Source organism: Rattus norvegicus, chromosome 1 (genome assembly GCF_021556685.1).
Source record: "Rattus norvegicus strain SHRSP/BbbUtx chromosome 1, alternate assembly SHRSP_T2T, whole genome shotgun sequence".
NCBI lineage: Eukaryota > Metazoa > Chordata > Mammalia > Rodentia > Muridae > Rattus > Rattus norvegicus.
Genome location: NC_141534.1, coordinates 90,694,988 through 90,711,560, shown reverse-complemented (window position 1 = coordinate 90,711,560; position 16,573 = coordinate 90,694,988). Strand labels below are relative to the sequence as shown.

The 16,573-nt window shown below is 53.7% G+C and overlaps 1 protein-coding gene across 1 annotated transcript; it reads left to right on the top strand.

Annotated features, from left to right (window-relative positions):
• Positions 1-2,144: 2,144 nt before the first annotated feature.
• On the top strand, positions 2,145-16,492 carry Bcam (basal cell adhesion molecule (Lutheran blood group)). The gene is given in 15 exon segments (NM_031752.2): positions 2,145-2,217; positions 4,097-4,218; positions 5,679-5,907; positions 5,987-6,057; positions 7,272-7,368; positions 7,464-7,646; positions 8,434-8,570; positions 9,209-9,365; positions 12,630-12,748; positions 12,848-12,989; positions 13,783-13,922; positions 14,079-14,223; positions 14,309-14,453; positions 15,805-15,922; positions 16,012-16,492. Coding segments are annotated over 15 exon segments (1,875 nt in total). The 5' UTR covers positions 2,145-2,153; the 3' UTR covers positions 16,018-16,492.
• Positions 16,493-16,573: the final 81 nt, after the last annotated feature.

The following is a 16,573-nucleotide window of genomic DNA, read 5'->3' as shown; positions in this document are numbered from 1 at the left end:
CACAGGCTGTTCTCTAACTCTTTTTGTTTCGTTGGGTTTTTGTTTGTTTGTTTGTTTTGATGTTTTAGAGAGGGTCTCACTATGTAGACTTGGCTGTCCTGAAACTTGCTCTGTAAACCAGGCTGGTCTTGAACACAGAGATCTACCTGCCTCTGCCTCCCCAGGTGCTAGGATTAAAGGAGCCCACCATCACACTCAGGCGTCCTAAAACTCAACAATAGCCAAAGATGATTGAACTTCTGATCCTCCTGCCTCCACCTCTCCAGGGCTGGGATAACCAGTATGCGCTGTGATGGCTGGTTGGTGAGGTGCTGGGTTCCGACCCCCCCCCGGCCTCCATCCTTGAGTGTCAGGTGCTCCTTCGTCTACTCTTCATGAAGTCCTCCTTCAACCCTCTTCTTCAGAATACAGACAGGTATTCTGCCTGTCGAATACCCTGCAAATCTCCGGACCCCCGTGTCAGCCTTGCGCACTCTGGGATACATTTGCCTCCTCTGGAGTGGGCAACTCTACCCAGTTAGCTATGGGTGGCATTTTCGTGTGAGCCTCTGGGCCTTTGAGTAGGCACCTGGCAACTCTTTCTTGCCTGCTGTGGGGTGGGATTGGAATATGGGACAGACCCGACCTTCACATAGTGGCTGGGAGTCAAATGGGGAGATAGATGTATCCCAGGATGTGCAGGGCTTACAGGGCGTCCAGAGATTTCCAGGGACCTACGTGACAGGAGAGGGTTGAAGAAAGACTTCCTGAAGAGGGGATGAAGGAGCCCCGTGCAAAGGTCGAGTTTCCTGGTTTCACAATTACTTCCTGTGTCAGGGAATGCTAAAGCAGCTTTGAGAGCCCAGTCAATACCTACAACACAAGCCTTTCCTCAGAGGCTGATGGGTAAAACCTTGGCTCCCGGGGAGGGGAAGCTCACCGCTGGTCACCCTCAGACTGGTCAGAAACGGGAGGGAGACCTCTCTCAGCCTGACCCACAGTGATACCACCCCCTCATCCATACCCGTATCCCAGGCTAGTTTCTACCCGCTGAACAGAGGCAGAACCGTCCTTCTCCAGCCCCCATCCAACATTCTTGGGATTTCGTTCCACACTGCCTCGGCTGTGTGAGGATCCTGGAGTAGACTGATCTGTGACCCTTTACTTTGACCTGTGACCCTCTCTTCCATCCAGCGGCCCCAGTGGCCGGCTCTTCTCTTTCCTTCCACCACTCACCTGCCACCACACCAGCCCACTTCTCCTCCCCTCCCCCCAAGGTGGGGAAGGAATGGCGGGGAGGGAAGGAAGGCGGAAGGGGGGTGACATTCCTTGGATTCCCTGGATGGGGGGAAGTGAGGGAGTCAAGGAGAGCAGAGCAGAGGGAGGGGCACCCCATCCCCACCTCATCACCAAAGAGCTTTACCAGGACTGGGAGTTGAAAACTCATTAGAGAAAAGAATGACCTGACCAGTTCCAAGCCACTGCTCCGTCAGAGGAGGGGCACTTCCCAGCAAGGTGGCTGGCTCCAAGGGGAGGGCATCCTAGGGCACTCAGAGAAGAGCCGGTCATGCAGGAGAAACTACAAAGAGAGGCTAGCACAGGCAACTAATCATATCAGGGACTGTTGATCAAAGCCGACAGTTCACAAACCAGGGTGATGGTTCACCCTTGTAATCCCAGTCCTTGGGAAACTGAGACCCGACGGAGGCTTGCGGTGAGCTCCAGGCCAGCCTGTGCTACAGTGTGACACCCGTCTCCAAAAAGAAAACAAACTAGGGAAAAGATCCACCTGCAGCCGAGGGCCGCAAGCCACCTTGGGAATGCGTGTCAAAGTCCCGCAGGTGGCCAGGAAGGAAGGGACCGAGGGTCTCCGCGCGGTGTCTTTTAGATCCCAGCTCGGGGCACTAACTAGACTGATCGGGCGGTCCCCATGGCTGCGGAGGACAGCCGCGGGCATGGGTTGGATGGAGCAGAGCGCGCGCCGCTGCTGGCGGGTCCCCGCGCGCGAGGGTGGGAGGTCCTCTCAGGGCAGTGGGAGGTCTTGGCCCTGCGCCCAGCTTGGAGATGGGGGTGGGCGTGGTCAGGGGCGTGGTCAGGGGCTTGGCCTCCGCTGCCAGCTTCAGGGCGGCGGAGAGCCTCGCCCGGGCTCAGTCACTGCCGCCACTGCAGGGAATATGGAACCCCCTGACGCCCGCGCAGGGCTACTGTGGCTCACCCTCCTGCTGTCGGGCTACTCAGGTATGACTTGCGGCTGAGGGCAGAGCTGGAACTTGAGGTTGGGGCTTGTGGGGCAGGCCCCTGGAGTCCCGGAGAAGACAAGGGGAACAAGCTTCCATTTCCCCAGGGAGCACAATCTAGGGATTCCCCAGTAGGGAGGAAGGCGGGGAGGCCTTGGGGTGTATCGGATCTGAATGCTAAGGATAACCCAGCTCTGGAGCAAACACAACCTGAGATAGCGCTCCCTTCCCAGCCCTTCGGGAATCCTGGAATCTAAGCCCTACGACCCCTAATAACCTTGGGTACCTGGAATCTGGGATCTGTGTCCCTAGTCCTTTAGACTAGAGTCCAGCCCCTGCCCTCCCCCATAATCAAAGTAGGTTCTGCTAAGATACCGAAGATTAACATCCCAGAGCTGTCTCTAAATGATTAAGCTCAGAGTTTCCTCGGAGAAACTGGGGACCCTGTGGCTAGAGCACTTTCTAGAATATTGGGGTTTCCCCAAAATTCAGAGTTTAGGCTGTCTCTAAAGGACCCGCCTCTCTCTGAAAGGGCCGGGAGAAGAGAGCCTGGCAGAGAACGTGGAAAAGTGTTTCCGACTGACAGGGCCCCTTTCCTTGGGCCCCTGATAAATCCACACACCTGCATGTGGTGAAAGGAGAGGAGAAACGGGGACTGAGGGACACTGGGGACAAGGCGAAGAGAGATCAAGGAAGACAGGATCTCTGTCTGCCTTGCTGCTTGCTGCTCACATCCAGTCCGTGGCACCAGCCTGGCCCCACATCAGCTCCCCAGGGACAGGCTGGGGCCAGAGGTGGGTGCCTGAGAAACCAGGCTCCTGGCACAAACGTGGTATATAGTGGAAACCTACGAGTAGCCTGTGCCAGGCTGAGCAGAAAAAGAATGGTGTCAGCCCAGAGGGTAGATTCTCAGCAAGAACCATGCTACTCGCCAGACCCTGACAGGAAACCCAGACCCAAGTTCCCAGGTCCCTAGGACTCAGAGGTCCTTGTTTCCCACATCCAGCCTGCTCTGCTGCAGGCATCTAGGAGTCTAAGCTTCCGGCCCTTTCTCCCTCAGGACCCAGCCTCGCCCCTCTGCCCAGGTGACTCACCTCACCCTTTTCAAGCTTCTCTGGTATAGAGATGGGGGGGGGGGTTGTCAAGGGGCGGGTAGGGGGCTCTGGCGCCAAGCCGGGCAGGTCTCAGCCAGCCTGGCCCTCCCACATTCCTGAAACCTGCCCAGCCCTGTCCCCCCTTGCCACTCCCACACACCCATCCAGCTTCTGGCCCAGCTGCAGCCCACACCCCAGCCCCCCACACAGGAGAGAGCAGAGGGCCCCTAGGAGCTACCGGAGAAGATAGGATGGGATCAAGAGATAGAATGGGACTGAGATGGAGAAAGACCTGTTTGTTATTTAGCCCCAGGCCAAGTCTTGCTCTGTGCGCTGGAGGCCAAGGGGAGAGCCAGGCCTGGCCCTTCCTTGAGGGGACATTTGCTAGAAAAGAAGCCAGATTTTAGTTTGGAATGCTGGAGAAAGCTTTACTTTAAGCCTTACAAGTCAGAGAGACTGGGCCAATGGCACAGGACTTTAATCCCAGCACTCAGGAGGGAGGCTGAGGCAGCTGTAGATCTCTGTGAGTTCGAGGCCAGCCTGGTTCACATAGCCCGAAGGATTCCAGGCAGCCAAGGCTATGGGGTAAGACCCTATTTCTAAAAAGAAGAGTTGGAAAGACACTGACAGGACTCAGGCTCAGAGGGGACCAAGGACGGAGAGAGGATCTGTGTCTGAGGGAGGAGGCTAGAGCCTAGACTCCTATCTGATGGAGGAGGCTGGGGCCTGGAGGGCCATCCCTTTTGATGGCAGTGGGTGGACATTCGATGCTGCACCCATCTGCAGGTGCCCAGGCTGAGCTGCACGTGTCCGTTCCCCCACGGGTGGAGGTGATGCGAGGGGAGCAAATTGCCCTGGACTGCACACCACGGGAGCATCCTGAGAATTACGTGCTGGAGTGGTTGCTTGTGAGTGCTCTATGCTGGAGGCCAGGGCTGGGAGGGTGTGAGGAGGGGAGGAGAGGAGGGGAGGAGGGGGGAAGGAGGGTCCAGTAGCCTGGTCACCTTAGCAGCCATTAGCTCTGCCTACACTGATTGCTCAGAAGACCTTACACGGAGCCATCGGAAGGTGCCTTTTTACTTCACCAATGAGGAGGCTGAGACCTAGGAAGGCTTTGGCCTCTGCAAGGTGCCAGGTGTCTGAGCAGGGCAGATGGGAGCAGTGGTTTCCCCTTAGGACACAGTGCTGGAGTGAGGGCCACCAGAGACAACGGGGAAGGAGAGGAAATGAGAGAGACAGGGCAAGGAGAGAGAGAGAGAGAGACAGAGGAGACACGGGAACAGAAGGTGAACGCTGGACTCAGGAGAGAGGACATGGATGGGCCCAGAGGGTTGAGAGAAACGACAGCCTCTCAGGCCTGGAATCCCAGACAACCATGAGGGTAGTTCAGGGTCTATGAAGTCAAACCCCACTGAGGTATAAAATGCAATATAAAAATCAAGGAGAAGGCCAAGGGATTGGAAAGATGGGCCACACTTAATAACCCTTGGTTCTTTTCCTGAGGACCTGAGCTCAACACTCCTATGTTCACGGTTGCCTGTGGCCCTACCTCTGAGGGATTTGATGCCCTTTTCTGGACTCCACGGGTATCCGAATTCATGGACACACACACACACACACACACACACATATATAACAAAAATTAATATAAAAAAAAGGTTTTAAGAAAGGATGACCATTGAGGGCTGAATAGATGTCTCAGAGGTTAAGAGCGCTGACTGCTCTTCCAGAGGTCATGAGTTCGATTCCCAGCAACCACATGGTGGCTCACAACCATCTGTAAAGAGATCCGATGCCCTCTTCCTGTGTGTCTGAAGACAGTGACAGTGTACTCATGTACATTAAATAAATAAATCTTTAAAAAAAAAAAAGAGGGGGCTGGGGATTTAGCTCAGTGGTAGAGCGCTTACCTAGGAAGCGCAAGGCCCTGGGTTCGGTCCCCAGCTCTGAAAAAAAGAACCAAAAAAAAAAAAAAAAAAAAAAAAAGAAGAAGAAGAAGGATGGCCATGCATGGTCTCATGTACCTTTAATTCCAGCTCTCTGGAGGCAGAGGCAAGCAGATCTCTGAGTCTGAGTCAACCTAGTCTACAAGTTCCAGAAAAAAATGGGGATGCACAAACCCTGTCTCAAAAAAAGTGTTAGGTAAAAATAAAAAGAGGAATGAGGGTGTAACTCACTAGTAGCTAGTAGAATACTAGCCTAGATTCCCCCAGTGAGAGGCTGGGGGCGTGGCTCAGTGGTAGAGTGTTTACTTAGCATGTAGCCGCTAAGTTCCTTTCTGAGACCCAGAGGAAAAAAATTTTTTGGAGAAAAATATAAAGAAGGGCTCACTGCTCAGGCTAAGACTGTCCCCTGTACACGTCCACAGGTTGATGCTTCCGGGGCTCGACACCGTCTGGCTTCTGTGGAACCACAGGGCTCAGAGTTCCTGGGCACAATCCACAACTCTCGGGGCCGCAGACCCCCATACAAAATAGACTCCCTTGGGCGTTTGGTGATAGCAGAGGCCCAGGTGGGCGATGAACGGGACTACGTGTGCGTAGTGAAGGCTGGGGCAGCAGGTACCTCAGAGGCCACTTCAAGTGTCCGTGTGTTTGGTAAGTGTTGCTAAAAAAACCATCCTGAGGAGCCAGGGGACCAGAGGAGGGCCTCCTGACGTGAACGTCTTTCCAACAGCAACACCAGAGGCTACGGAGGTGGCTCCCAACAAAGGGACGCTGTCCGTGATGGAACAGTTTGCCCAGGAGGTAATATGGGCTGGAGTTGCAAGCAGTGGGTGAAGAATCCAAGACTAGGGCCCTAGCGCACGTGTGTATGGTGGTGGGGGTGGTTGGTGCGTGCATGTGCGCCTGTGTGTTATTAGAGATTGAACTCGGCTTTGAGCATGCCAGGCAGGTGGTGTACCAATGAACAGTAAGACTCAGCCTCCCTGTTGTAGGGGTTTTGACTTGTTCTGGTTTTGTTTGGGGTTTTTTGGGGGGGGGCATGACCCCATGTAGCACAGGCTATCCTGAAACTTTCCATGTAGCCACTTATACCTACCTTCCAAGTACTGAGGTCCCGCGTGTGTGCCCAGCATGACCTCCTGGTCCTCCTACCTCTGTGATTGATTCAAGTGCTAGGATTACATGCTGGAGCTCATTTTGGTTTGGGGTTGTGTGAAATAGGATCTCAGGAGACTCAGGCTGGCGCGGAACCCACTAGGTAGCCCAGGCTAGTGTCAAACTGATGTTTCTATCTCAGTTTCTTTTTTTTTTTAAATTTTTTTAAGATCTATTTATTTACTTTCTGTATATGTATGAGTACACTGTCCCTGTTCTCAGACTCGCCAGAAGAGGGCATCAGATCCCATTACAGATGGTTGTGAGCCACCATGTGGTTGCTGGGAATTGAACTCAGGACCTCTGGAAGAGCAGTCAGTGCTCTTAACCACTGAGCCACCGCTCCAGCCCTCTATCTCAGCTTTTTTTTTTTTTTTCTTTTTTTTTTCGGAGCTGGGGACCGAACCCAGGGCCTTGCGCTTGCTAGGCAAGCGCTCTACCACTGAGCTAAATCCCCAACCCCTATCTCAGCTTCTTAAGACCTGGAATTACAGTTGGGTGCCGCACTTGGTCCAGGTTTTTAATTAATTAAGGGGTGTGGAGGGGCCCACACTGCCACAGTGTGAGTGTGTAAGGCAGAGGACCACTTCTGAGAGCCACTTCCCTTCCTCTTCCTCTACACGGTTCCTGGGACCTAACTCAGGTTTTCCGTCTCCCCCACAACCACACTTAACGGCTGTGCGGTCTCACAGGCTGGAGCTTTGGGCTTTTTAATGGGAAAAATGGGAGTGAGGGTCTTCTGTTTCCGCTGCTGGGGAGAAAGAGCCCATTGGACACATCTAAAGGGCAGATCTAGGAAAAAGGGAACCAGACTTCAGAGTCTTGGCACGGAGCCCAGGCCACGCCCCTATCTTCCCCAGATCGCCACCTGCAGCAGCAACAACGGAAACCCGGTGCCTCGGATCACATGGTACCAGAACGGGCAGCGTCTGGATGTACCCATGGAGCTGAACTCAAGTGAGCCAGCAGGAGCCAGTGGGCGGGGGCAGGTGGGATAAGGGTTTCTAGTGGGCAGGGTTAACTCACCAGACTGCTACATGCCTCTCTTACAGAGGGCTATATGACCAGCCGAACTGTCCGGGAAGCCTCAGGACTGTATTCCCTGACCAGCACCCTCTACCTGAGGCTCCACAAAGAGGATCGGGATGCCAGCTTCCACTGTGCTGCTCACTATGACTTGCCCTCAGGCCAACATGGCCGCCTAGACAGCCATACCTTCCGCCTCACCCTGCACTGTGAGTCCCCATGACCCTCAGCCCCTAACCTAAGATCTTATCCCATCAAGACCCAATTCCCAAGCCTCTATTCCAATCGGGGTCCATATTCTACCTACTCACCTCATACTGAAATGATGCTGGGTTGGATGGCTGACCTTTGACCTCCAACAGTACCCCCCAAACAATCAGTACCCCCAAAGAATCAGGCCCTACTGACCCTGCTCCAGCATAGGGCCCTGTACCCCATAGAATGCTCCACTCTCTCCCACTGAATTGGGTCTCCATATATCATCTGGTCTTAAATCTCAAATAATACCTTTGAGCTATTCTGTCAACTTCCCTCCAGCTCTGACCTTTCCAGTTCTGAGAGTAAGTCTGGACCTATCAGGTGAGGTGACATGTGCCTGTCATCAGAGCACTGAGGAGGCAGAGACAGGAAGATGAAGAGTTCAAAACCTACCTGAGATTCAGAGAGGGAGCACATCTCAAAATCAAAGAAAAGGAATATGACACACTCACACGAGTCCTGAGACAGGGTTTCTCTGTGCAGCCCTGACTGTCCTGGAAAACTCACTCTGTAGACCAGGCTGGCCTCAGCCTCACAGAGCCTCCTGCCTCAGCCTCCTGAGTGCTAGGACTAAAGGTCTATGCCACCACTGCCTGGCTTATAAACCTTAAAGAACTAAACAGAGACCAGACTTCTACGCTTTAGCTACTGTATCTCTCCCTTTAAAAGTAGAAGTGACCTCTCCTCCTCAGCCCAGCCTGGACACATGCCATGACCTTACTTCCTATCCTCCCACAGATCCCACGGAGCATGTAGAATTCTGGGTAGGGAGCCCATCTACCACAGAGGGCTGGGTACGTGAGGGTGATGCTGTCCAGCTGCTCTGCCAGGGTGATGGCAGCCCCAGCCCGGAGTATTCATTTTTTCGAGAACAGGTAATGCAGTCCCTTTGGATAACACCTAAACCTGTCAATACTAAACCTTATCAACGGCTTCTTTGTCTTTAGTGGTGAGGGAGAAAGAACCCAGGGCCTGTTGCATGCTCCCCAAGTGCTATCTCACCGAGCCACGCCCCCAGCCCCTCCCTGGGAGATTCTAGGCAGGGGCTCTACCACTGAGCCACGCCCCCAGCCCTCATTGGGGGATTCTAGGTAGGTGCTCTACCACTGAGCCACGCCCCCATCTCTCATTGGGGGATTCTAGGCAGGGGCTCTACCACTGAGCCTTGCCTCCAGGCCCAGCTGCTAAATTTTTTTTTTTTTTGGTTCTTTTTTTTCCGGAGCTGGGGACCGAACCCAGGGCCTTGCGCTTCCTAGGCAAGCGCTCTACCACTGAGCTAAATCCCCAACCCCCCAGCTGCTAATTTTGACAGTAGTGGGTGTTTAGCTTGGTGAGAACCTTTGACCTGAAGGACCTGTGATCCTAACCTGAGATGGTTTGGAGGATACACCCAACTTGTGTGACCTTCTTATCCTTGGCTTGAATAGGCTCTAACCAAGTATGACCCCTGACTCCACCCCCAATTGCCCAGAGAACAACAGCTCCCGAATCTGGTGCCCATCCTCTTACTCAGGGAAACCAGGAGGAACAGCTGAATGTCAACCTCAAGGGAAACTTGACCCTGGAGGGGGTGCATCGGAGCCAGAGCGGGATCTACGGCTGCAGAGTGGAGGATTACGATGCTGACGAGGAGGTGCAACTTGTCAAGAAGCTAAAGCTGCACGTGGCCTGTGAGAGCTCTGGGAGGAGGGAGGATAGGGTGGGGTCAGGCTTCATCCGTTCCTCTCCCTCTGGGTCCCAGCCCTGGCTCCTCCAAACTGCCACACAGATTTTCCAGTGTGCGATAGCCAGATCTCAACCCTTGACTCTCTCCCCTGCTTAGAGTGTGCGGTGGCTCCCAGGTGTTGTGTAGACAGAGATGAGTCCCTCTTGAACCATCCATATTCACCCAAGCAGCTTTGCCATCCACTTCCTCTCCCATCCCGGCCCCGCCCCCTTCGAGGCTGCAGCCCAGCAAGCGCTGCTCTTCCTTGCTAATTCCTCAATTTTAAGTCCATTGATTTCTGACTTTTCTAGATCCTGGGTTTTAAAAAAGCTTTTCCAATTCAGTTTGCTAGGAAGAAAGCTCTGGGGTGTGTGTGTGTGTGTGTGTGTGTGTGTGTGTGTGTGTGTGTGTGTACATGTGGGATCTCTTGCATGACCTGGGGCTCTCTGACTAACCTAGACTAGCTGGCCAGCCAACGTGCCCCAGAGATCTTTTTACCTCTCTCCGCCTTCTTGGCACAGAGATTAAACTTGAACAGCTATACCTAGCCTTTATTTTATGTAGAATCTGGGGCTTCAAGGGAGGTGGATGATGGTAAAACCACATTCCAGCCTCTCACTGGGGGATTCTAGGCAGGGCTCTACCACTGAGCCTCGCAGGCCTCCAGGCCTTCCAGCCTCAGTTTGGGTCTTTTGTTTTAGTTGAGACAAAGTTCCTGAAGCTAGGCCGGCCCTGGACTTACTCTGTAGCCCCACTACAGTAGCACAGACAGGAGGCAAGTGCTAGTCCAAACCGTTTTAGTCACAGTAGTGTGTCTTACAGCGGTAGGTAGCGTTGATAAGACAGAGGTGTGAGGTGACAAAAGATTGTCGCAGTCTGAGTTCACAGAAGTGTTCTCCTGTAGGTAGAGTATTTATGAAAAGTCTATGCATTCAGAAGCAGCAAGGGTGGGCAGGAGCCCAGGTTTGACTGCAGTTTACAAAAGGCCTTGGGGTGGGGTGGGGGTGGGGTGAGGGTGGGGTGAGGGTGGGGTGGAATCCCCAGTGATCCCCAGTTAGGGTGAAGGAACGGGGCCTAATTGTCTGTGTGTTGTGCAGGGAAGGGGCATGACCTTGGGTGAGGGGCTCCTTACAGTTGAGGGCATTCCCACAGAGGGCTGACAGCTGAGGGTTGACAGCTGCGGGCCCTCGCAGCAGCTGGAGGAATCAGTTGTCGGTGTTGGAAAAGAGATCCTGAGATCAGGGTGTCCACAGCAATGGGGGCAGGGGGAGCCTCTGAGAGAAGGGGACACACGGATAAGAAATGATACTGAAGAATGATACAGGAAACCCACAGAGCTTCCACTGCAGGCAGAGAGAGTGAGTGCAGAGGCCCTCGAGATGAGAAAAACTGAACCTAAAATCAGGGTCTCTGGAGCGGAGCAGGTAGGGAGGAAGAAAGGCAGTGTTCATAGATTAGGCAGGCTATTGTAGGCTGCAGCAGTTTGGCCAGGATGCCAAGGGTACCAGGGAGCCATAACAGGGTTTAAGGAAAGGTGAAGATGGACCCGCGTGTTCTTTAAAAACATCCCTTGTCAGGATGACAGATCCAGACAAGCGGGAAAATGGGCAGGCAAGATGGTTCGGCAAGCCAAGGAACTTGCTGCCAAGCCCAGCAGCCCAAGTTTGATTCTTGGGTCTCCCATGAAGGAGGGAGAGAATTATCTCTCCATCAAGTGTCCTCTGACCTTCACACACAACCCCCAGCACTCACGCGCACACAAACACCATAAACAATAAGAATACGACTTTTAACAAGTGTGGGATAAGTAGGCGGTGGTGCCACACACCTCTAGTCCCAGCACTCGGGAGACAGAGGCAGGTGAATCTTTGTGAGTTCAAGGCCACCCTGGTCTACAGAACAAGTTCCAGAACAGCCAAGGCTACATAGAAAAACCTGTCTCGATAATAATAATAATAGTAGTCGTCATCGTTGTCGTCGTCGTCCTCGTCGTCGTCGTCGTCGTCGTAGTCGTCGTAGTAGTAGTAGTAGTAGTTGTTGTTGTAGTAAAAGTGAGGAATAGTGCAGAGAAGGTGAGGTGGGGTCACATAAAGGAAACCTTTTTTTCTCTTAATGGTGTCCTACTATATGTAACCTGGGCTGCCCTGAAACTCAGATCTTCCAGCCTCAGCTTCCCAAGTGCTGGGACTACAGGCACAGGCCACCAAACGAAGCCAGAATTTAGTTGTCTTTTAGATGCTAACAATTGAACGCAGGGTCTTTTCTTTTTTTTTTTATTTTTTTTAATTTTTTTTTTCGGAGCTGGGGACTGAACCCAGGGCCTTGCGCTTGCTAGGCAAGCGCTCTACCACTGAGCTAAATCCCCAACCCCTTTCGCAGGGTCTTTTCTATGCTAAATAAAGACTCTGTCCCCTGTGTTTACACCTAGCTGTGAGCCCATCAAGTTGTCAGATGAGTTAAAATTACCGTTACATTCATTGTGCGCACTTGCATATGTGCCTGTAACTTGCAGGAGCGTCATCTCCTTCCACCTTGTGGGTCTAGAGGCCTGAAGTCAGGTTGTCTGGCTTCGTGGTGTCTATTCACTGAGCAGTCTTGCTGGTCCAAGCCCATTAAGCTTTTATGGAGATGATGAGTTGGCACAAAAGAGAGCAAAAATTTGAGCTCAAGCAAAACTTGGGGAGGAGAGCTGGAGGCACAGCACTGAAGCAGAATAACAGCCTAGAATCCCCCAGTGAGGGGCTGGGGGCGGGGCTCAGTGGTAGAGCCCCTGCCTAGAATCCCCCAGTGAGGGGCTGGGGGCGGGGCTCAGTGGTAGAGCCCCTGCCTAGAATCCCCCAGTGAGGGGCTGGGGGCAGGGCTCAGTGGTAGAGCCCCTACCTAGAATCCCCCAGTGAGGGGCTGGGGGCAGGGCTCAGTGGTAGAGCCCCTGCCTAGAATCCCCCAGTGAGGGACTGGGGGCGTGGCTAGTGCTAGTGCATTTACTTGCCGGTTCCTGGGGGGGGGGGGGGCTGGTTTCCACCTTCAGCACTGTAAAGCCTCTGCAGGTCAGATAGTGCATTCTTTAGAGCTGCTCTTCTGGTATCTGCTGATGGGTCTGGGTAGAAAGCAAATATGTCATTGTACTCCAATAGAACAGCATGGCGTTGTCTGCCCCTGGTAACCCTCTAGAGGACCTGGTTGCACGAGCAATGACCTTGGGAATGTGACCATGTTTTCCCCACTGCAGACCTGGATCCGTTGGAGCTGAGCGTGCCTGAGGAGTTCTCTGTATTTCTGAACAGCAGTGGCACGGTGGTGAACTGCTCTGCCAGAGGCCTGCCTGCTCCTATTGTGCGCTGGACCAAGGTGACTGGAGGGAAGAGCTGTGGGACCTCAGGCACTGCCCTGCCTCTGCCTCTCATCCTCTCATGACCCTGCCTGGCTTTCTTCCTCTCCCTTCCCTAGGATTCTGTGACCGTTGCAGATGGTCCCATACTCTCTCTTGACTCTGTGACCTTCGACTCAGCTGGCACGTACACGTGTGAGGCGTCCACACCCACAGTCCCCCTCCTGAGCCGCACACAGAGTTTCCAGCTTGTGGTCCAAGGTTTGGATGGTTGGGTGGTCTATGTGGATATCTGTGCTATGTTTGTGTGTGCATATGTGGTTTATATAGCCGTTCATGTGTTATGTGTATGTGCATGCGTGTACATGCCTGAGACCAGAAGTTGACTCTGGCTGTCTTTCTCTATTCCTTCATCTTTTTGTTCGGGAGGAGTGGGCGTTCTGAGACAGAGGTCTCACTATGTAGCCATGTCTGGCCTGAAACTCACTATGTAGATCAGACTAGCCTCAGACCCGCAGAGATGCAGTTGCCTCTGCTTCCCGAGTGCTGGGATTCAAGGTGTAAGCTGCTGTGCATGGTTGTATTTTTTGTTTGTTTGTTTTTTTATTTATTTTGGGGTCAGTTTGGTGGTCAGAGAACAACCTGCGGGAGTCAGTTCTCTTCCTCCATTACATCGGTTCCAGGGACGGAACTCAGGTTGTCAGGCTCGGTGGCATGCACCTGCTGAGCCCTCTCGCCAGCCCCCTCCACCTTCTTTGAGACCAGGAGCTCGGTGGTTAGGTTTATGGCTGTTCAGAGAAGTCCAGGAATCCTCCTGTCTCTACCCTCCCTGACTCCAGTGCTGGGGTTAGCGATGCTCACCGCTGCTGTCATCTAATATGTGGCTGCTGGGGATCTGAACTCAGGGCTTCACGCTTGTACAGCAAGCACTTTACCCACTCAGCGAGCGCTCATCCTCCCCCCACCCCCACCCCGCCCCATTTCTTCTCTATTTTCTCCTCTTTGCCCTTTTGTGACTCGCACTCACTGTGCTACGCCTCCCTGCCACCCGCAGGAGCTCCAGAGTTAAAACCAAATGAAATAAAACCCAAATCAGGCACTAGCTGGACGGAAGGCGATGAAGTCATGCTGACCTGCTCTGCCCGGGGCTTCCCAGAGCCCAAACTCACCTGGAGTCAGCGAGGAGATACTACTGTAAGGGGCTTTCCTTGCCACCCTGAGCCCACCCCATGTTCCACAGGGGACCCTGACCCTCATCGATCCAAGCTTCATATCCCCAACACTCCACCTCAGCCTTCACCCCCCCAGCCCTTGATCCCGAGGGACCGGGCCTGATCCAAGCCTCCACAGCCAGCAGAGCCGCCCTTCGAGGGTAGAGGCTGGATGAGCAGCTCGCTGACCTTGAAAGTCACCAGCGCCCTGAGCCGAGAGGGCGTGTCCTGCGAAGCGTCTAACATCCACGGCAAGAACGGTCACGTGTTCCACTTTGGCTCTGGTACGTAACCAAAGGGGAGCATCTGGGCGGACACGCAGGCAGCTAATGTAGTACTGAGCACATCTTCGTTGTCTTTTCCATACAGTGGCCCCTCAGACTGCCCAGGCTGGCGTGGCTGTCATGGCCGTGGCAGTCAGCGTCGGTCTCTTGCTACTCGTAGTCGCTGCTTTCTACTGCATGAGACGCAAGGGACGCCCCGGCTGCTGCCAGCGAGCAGAGAAAGGGGCTCCGTAAGTGCTTGCAAGCTTCGAGTCTGTGTCTTGCCCTCAGCCAGACACAACAGCTCTGTGGTTAAAGGAGTCCCAAAGCCATCAACTACCCAGCCTCTCCCGCCCATCTTCACCCATCTCCAACCCAAGGATGGCCTTGCCTACCTAACCCAGAATCTCACCCAAAGTCACCTTAAATCCGCCGAGACCTACCTCCATCTCCTTCCTATCATTCTCCATTGCAGGGTTCTACCTAACTTTAGCTCTAGTCTTCAGTTTTGCCTGAAGTATTGTGACTGGAACACAGACTTTACTTATACTAGATAAAGCCTTTACTCCTGAGACATGCTCCTATAGGACATGGCTGGCCCACGCCATTCATCCCAGCAGAGGCAGATGGATCTCTGAGTTCCAGACAAGTGTTGCCTATAAAATGAGTTCCAAGACAGCCAGGGCTACACAGAGAAAAATAAAAAAATAAAATAAAAATAAAATAAAAGGAAAGAAAGGAAGAAAGAAAAAAAAAAGAAATGTCCTACAGGCCTGATTTTATGGAGGCAACTTTTTAGCTTAGGGTCTCTCCTATCAAATAACTCTAGCCCATGTTAAATTGGCATCAAACTACCCAGCACACTGGGAACTTCTTTGCAGGGGCTGTACCACTGAGCCACACCCCCAGCCCCTCACTGGGGGATTCTAGGCAGGGGCTCTACCACTGAGCCACGCCCCCAGCCCCCTCACTGGAGGATTCTAGGCAGGGGCTGTACCACTGAGCCACGCCCCCAGCCCATCACTAGGAGATTCTAGGCAGGTACTTTCCTTGTATCCTAAACCTCTTTTTGAATATTTTGAGACAAGGTCTCATTATGTTGTCCAGGTTTGTCCAGGTTGGCCTTGAACTTTCAATCCTCTTTACCCTCCCAAGTGCTGAGATTAGAGCCACGAGCCCGAACTTCATCTTCAGACTAGACTTTGTCTTATCCGAAGTCCCACACAGGACTGTTTGCATCTGAATGCTAGCCGTAACCTGGCCTGCTCCTTAAAGCCACACTTCCAGTAACTGTCATCACAGCCGCAGCCCAACAACCCCTCAGTCTGTGGCTAGCCCCAAACTGCCTATACCCAGTCTTTCCACAAGCGTCACCTGTAACCAGCCAAATCTCTCTCCTCTCCAACCTCCCCCAGCATCGTCAGCTTCAGTCCCTAAGATCCCCTCCTGGTCTCAGATGCTATAGCCTTGCTTCAAATCCTTCCTCAACCTCAGCAGCCAGCGCCTCACCTCCACCACCAAACCCAATGCCATCACCACCCTACCCTCTCCCAGCTCCTTCTCTAGCAGGAACTATTTCACCATGCCACTGTCCTCCCCCAGGCCAGCCAGGGAACCGGAGTTGAGCCACTCCGGGTCAGAGCGTCCAGAACACACCGGCCTTCTCATGGGTGGGCCCTCCGGAGGAGGCAGAGGTGGCAACGGGGGCTTTGGAGATGAGGTGAGTGATGGTCTGGGTGTGCAATGGGGAACCAGCTAAGTGCAGAGCCAGCCTGTGGGCTCAGGCTTAGCTGCCCGTTCTGTTCCCAGTGTTGAGGCTGAGGACCTCCCAGAGGCAGTCTCTGGATCTGGAACTTTGGGCATCGTCAGAGGACCTGCTCTGAGCACGTCTCTGCCTCAGCGCATGCCTCCGCCTCCTTCCTTCTCCAGCCTCGGCCCTCCCTTCCTTCCTCTGCCTGCTGGGCAGGGACCCACAGTGGCCAGCGGCCTTGGGGAGGGAAAGAGGGAGGTGGGGGCTGGGAGGGGGCCTTCCTCCAGGGAATGTAACTCTCCCAGGCCCCAGAATAGCTCCTGGACCCAAGCCCAGGGCCCGGCCTGGGACACAGCGCTGAGGGTCGGCAGGCCGGGGTTATTTTTACCTCCTGTCTCCCTTGCTGGGCACTACCCCCCACCTGATACCCTGCTGTGTAGTCTGACACTGGAGTCCCCAACCCACCCCTTCCCTGCCTTCATCCTCAGCCCATCATTTGTGAACACTGGACTCTGAAATAAATGCTGTCTGTCACGTGGACACTTTCCTATGGCCAGGTTCTCTTCTAGGGGAGGAGGATAAAGGGGAAGGGAGGGAGGAGGGTACAGGCCATTTTCCCTT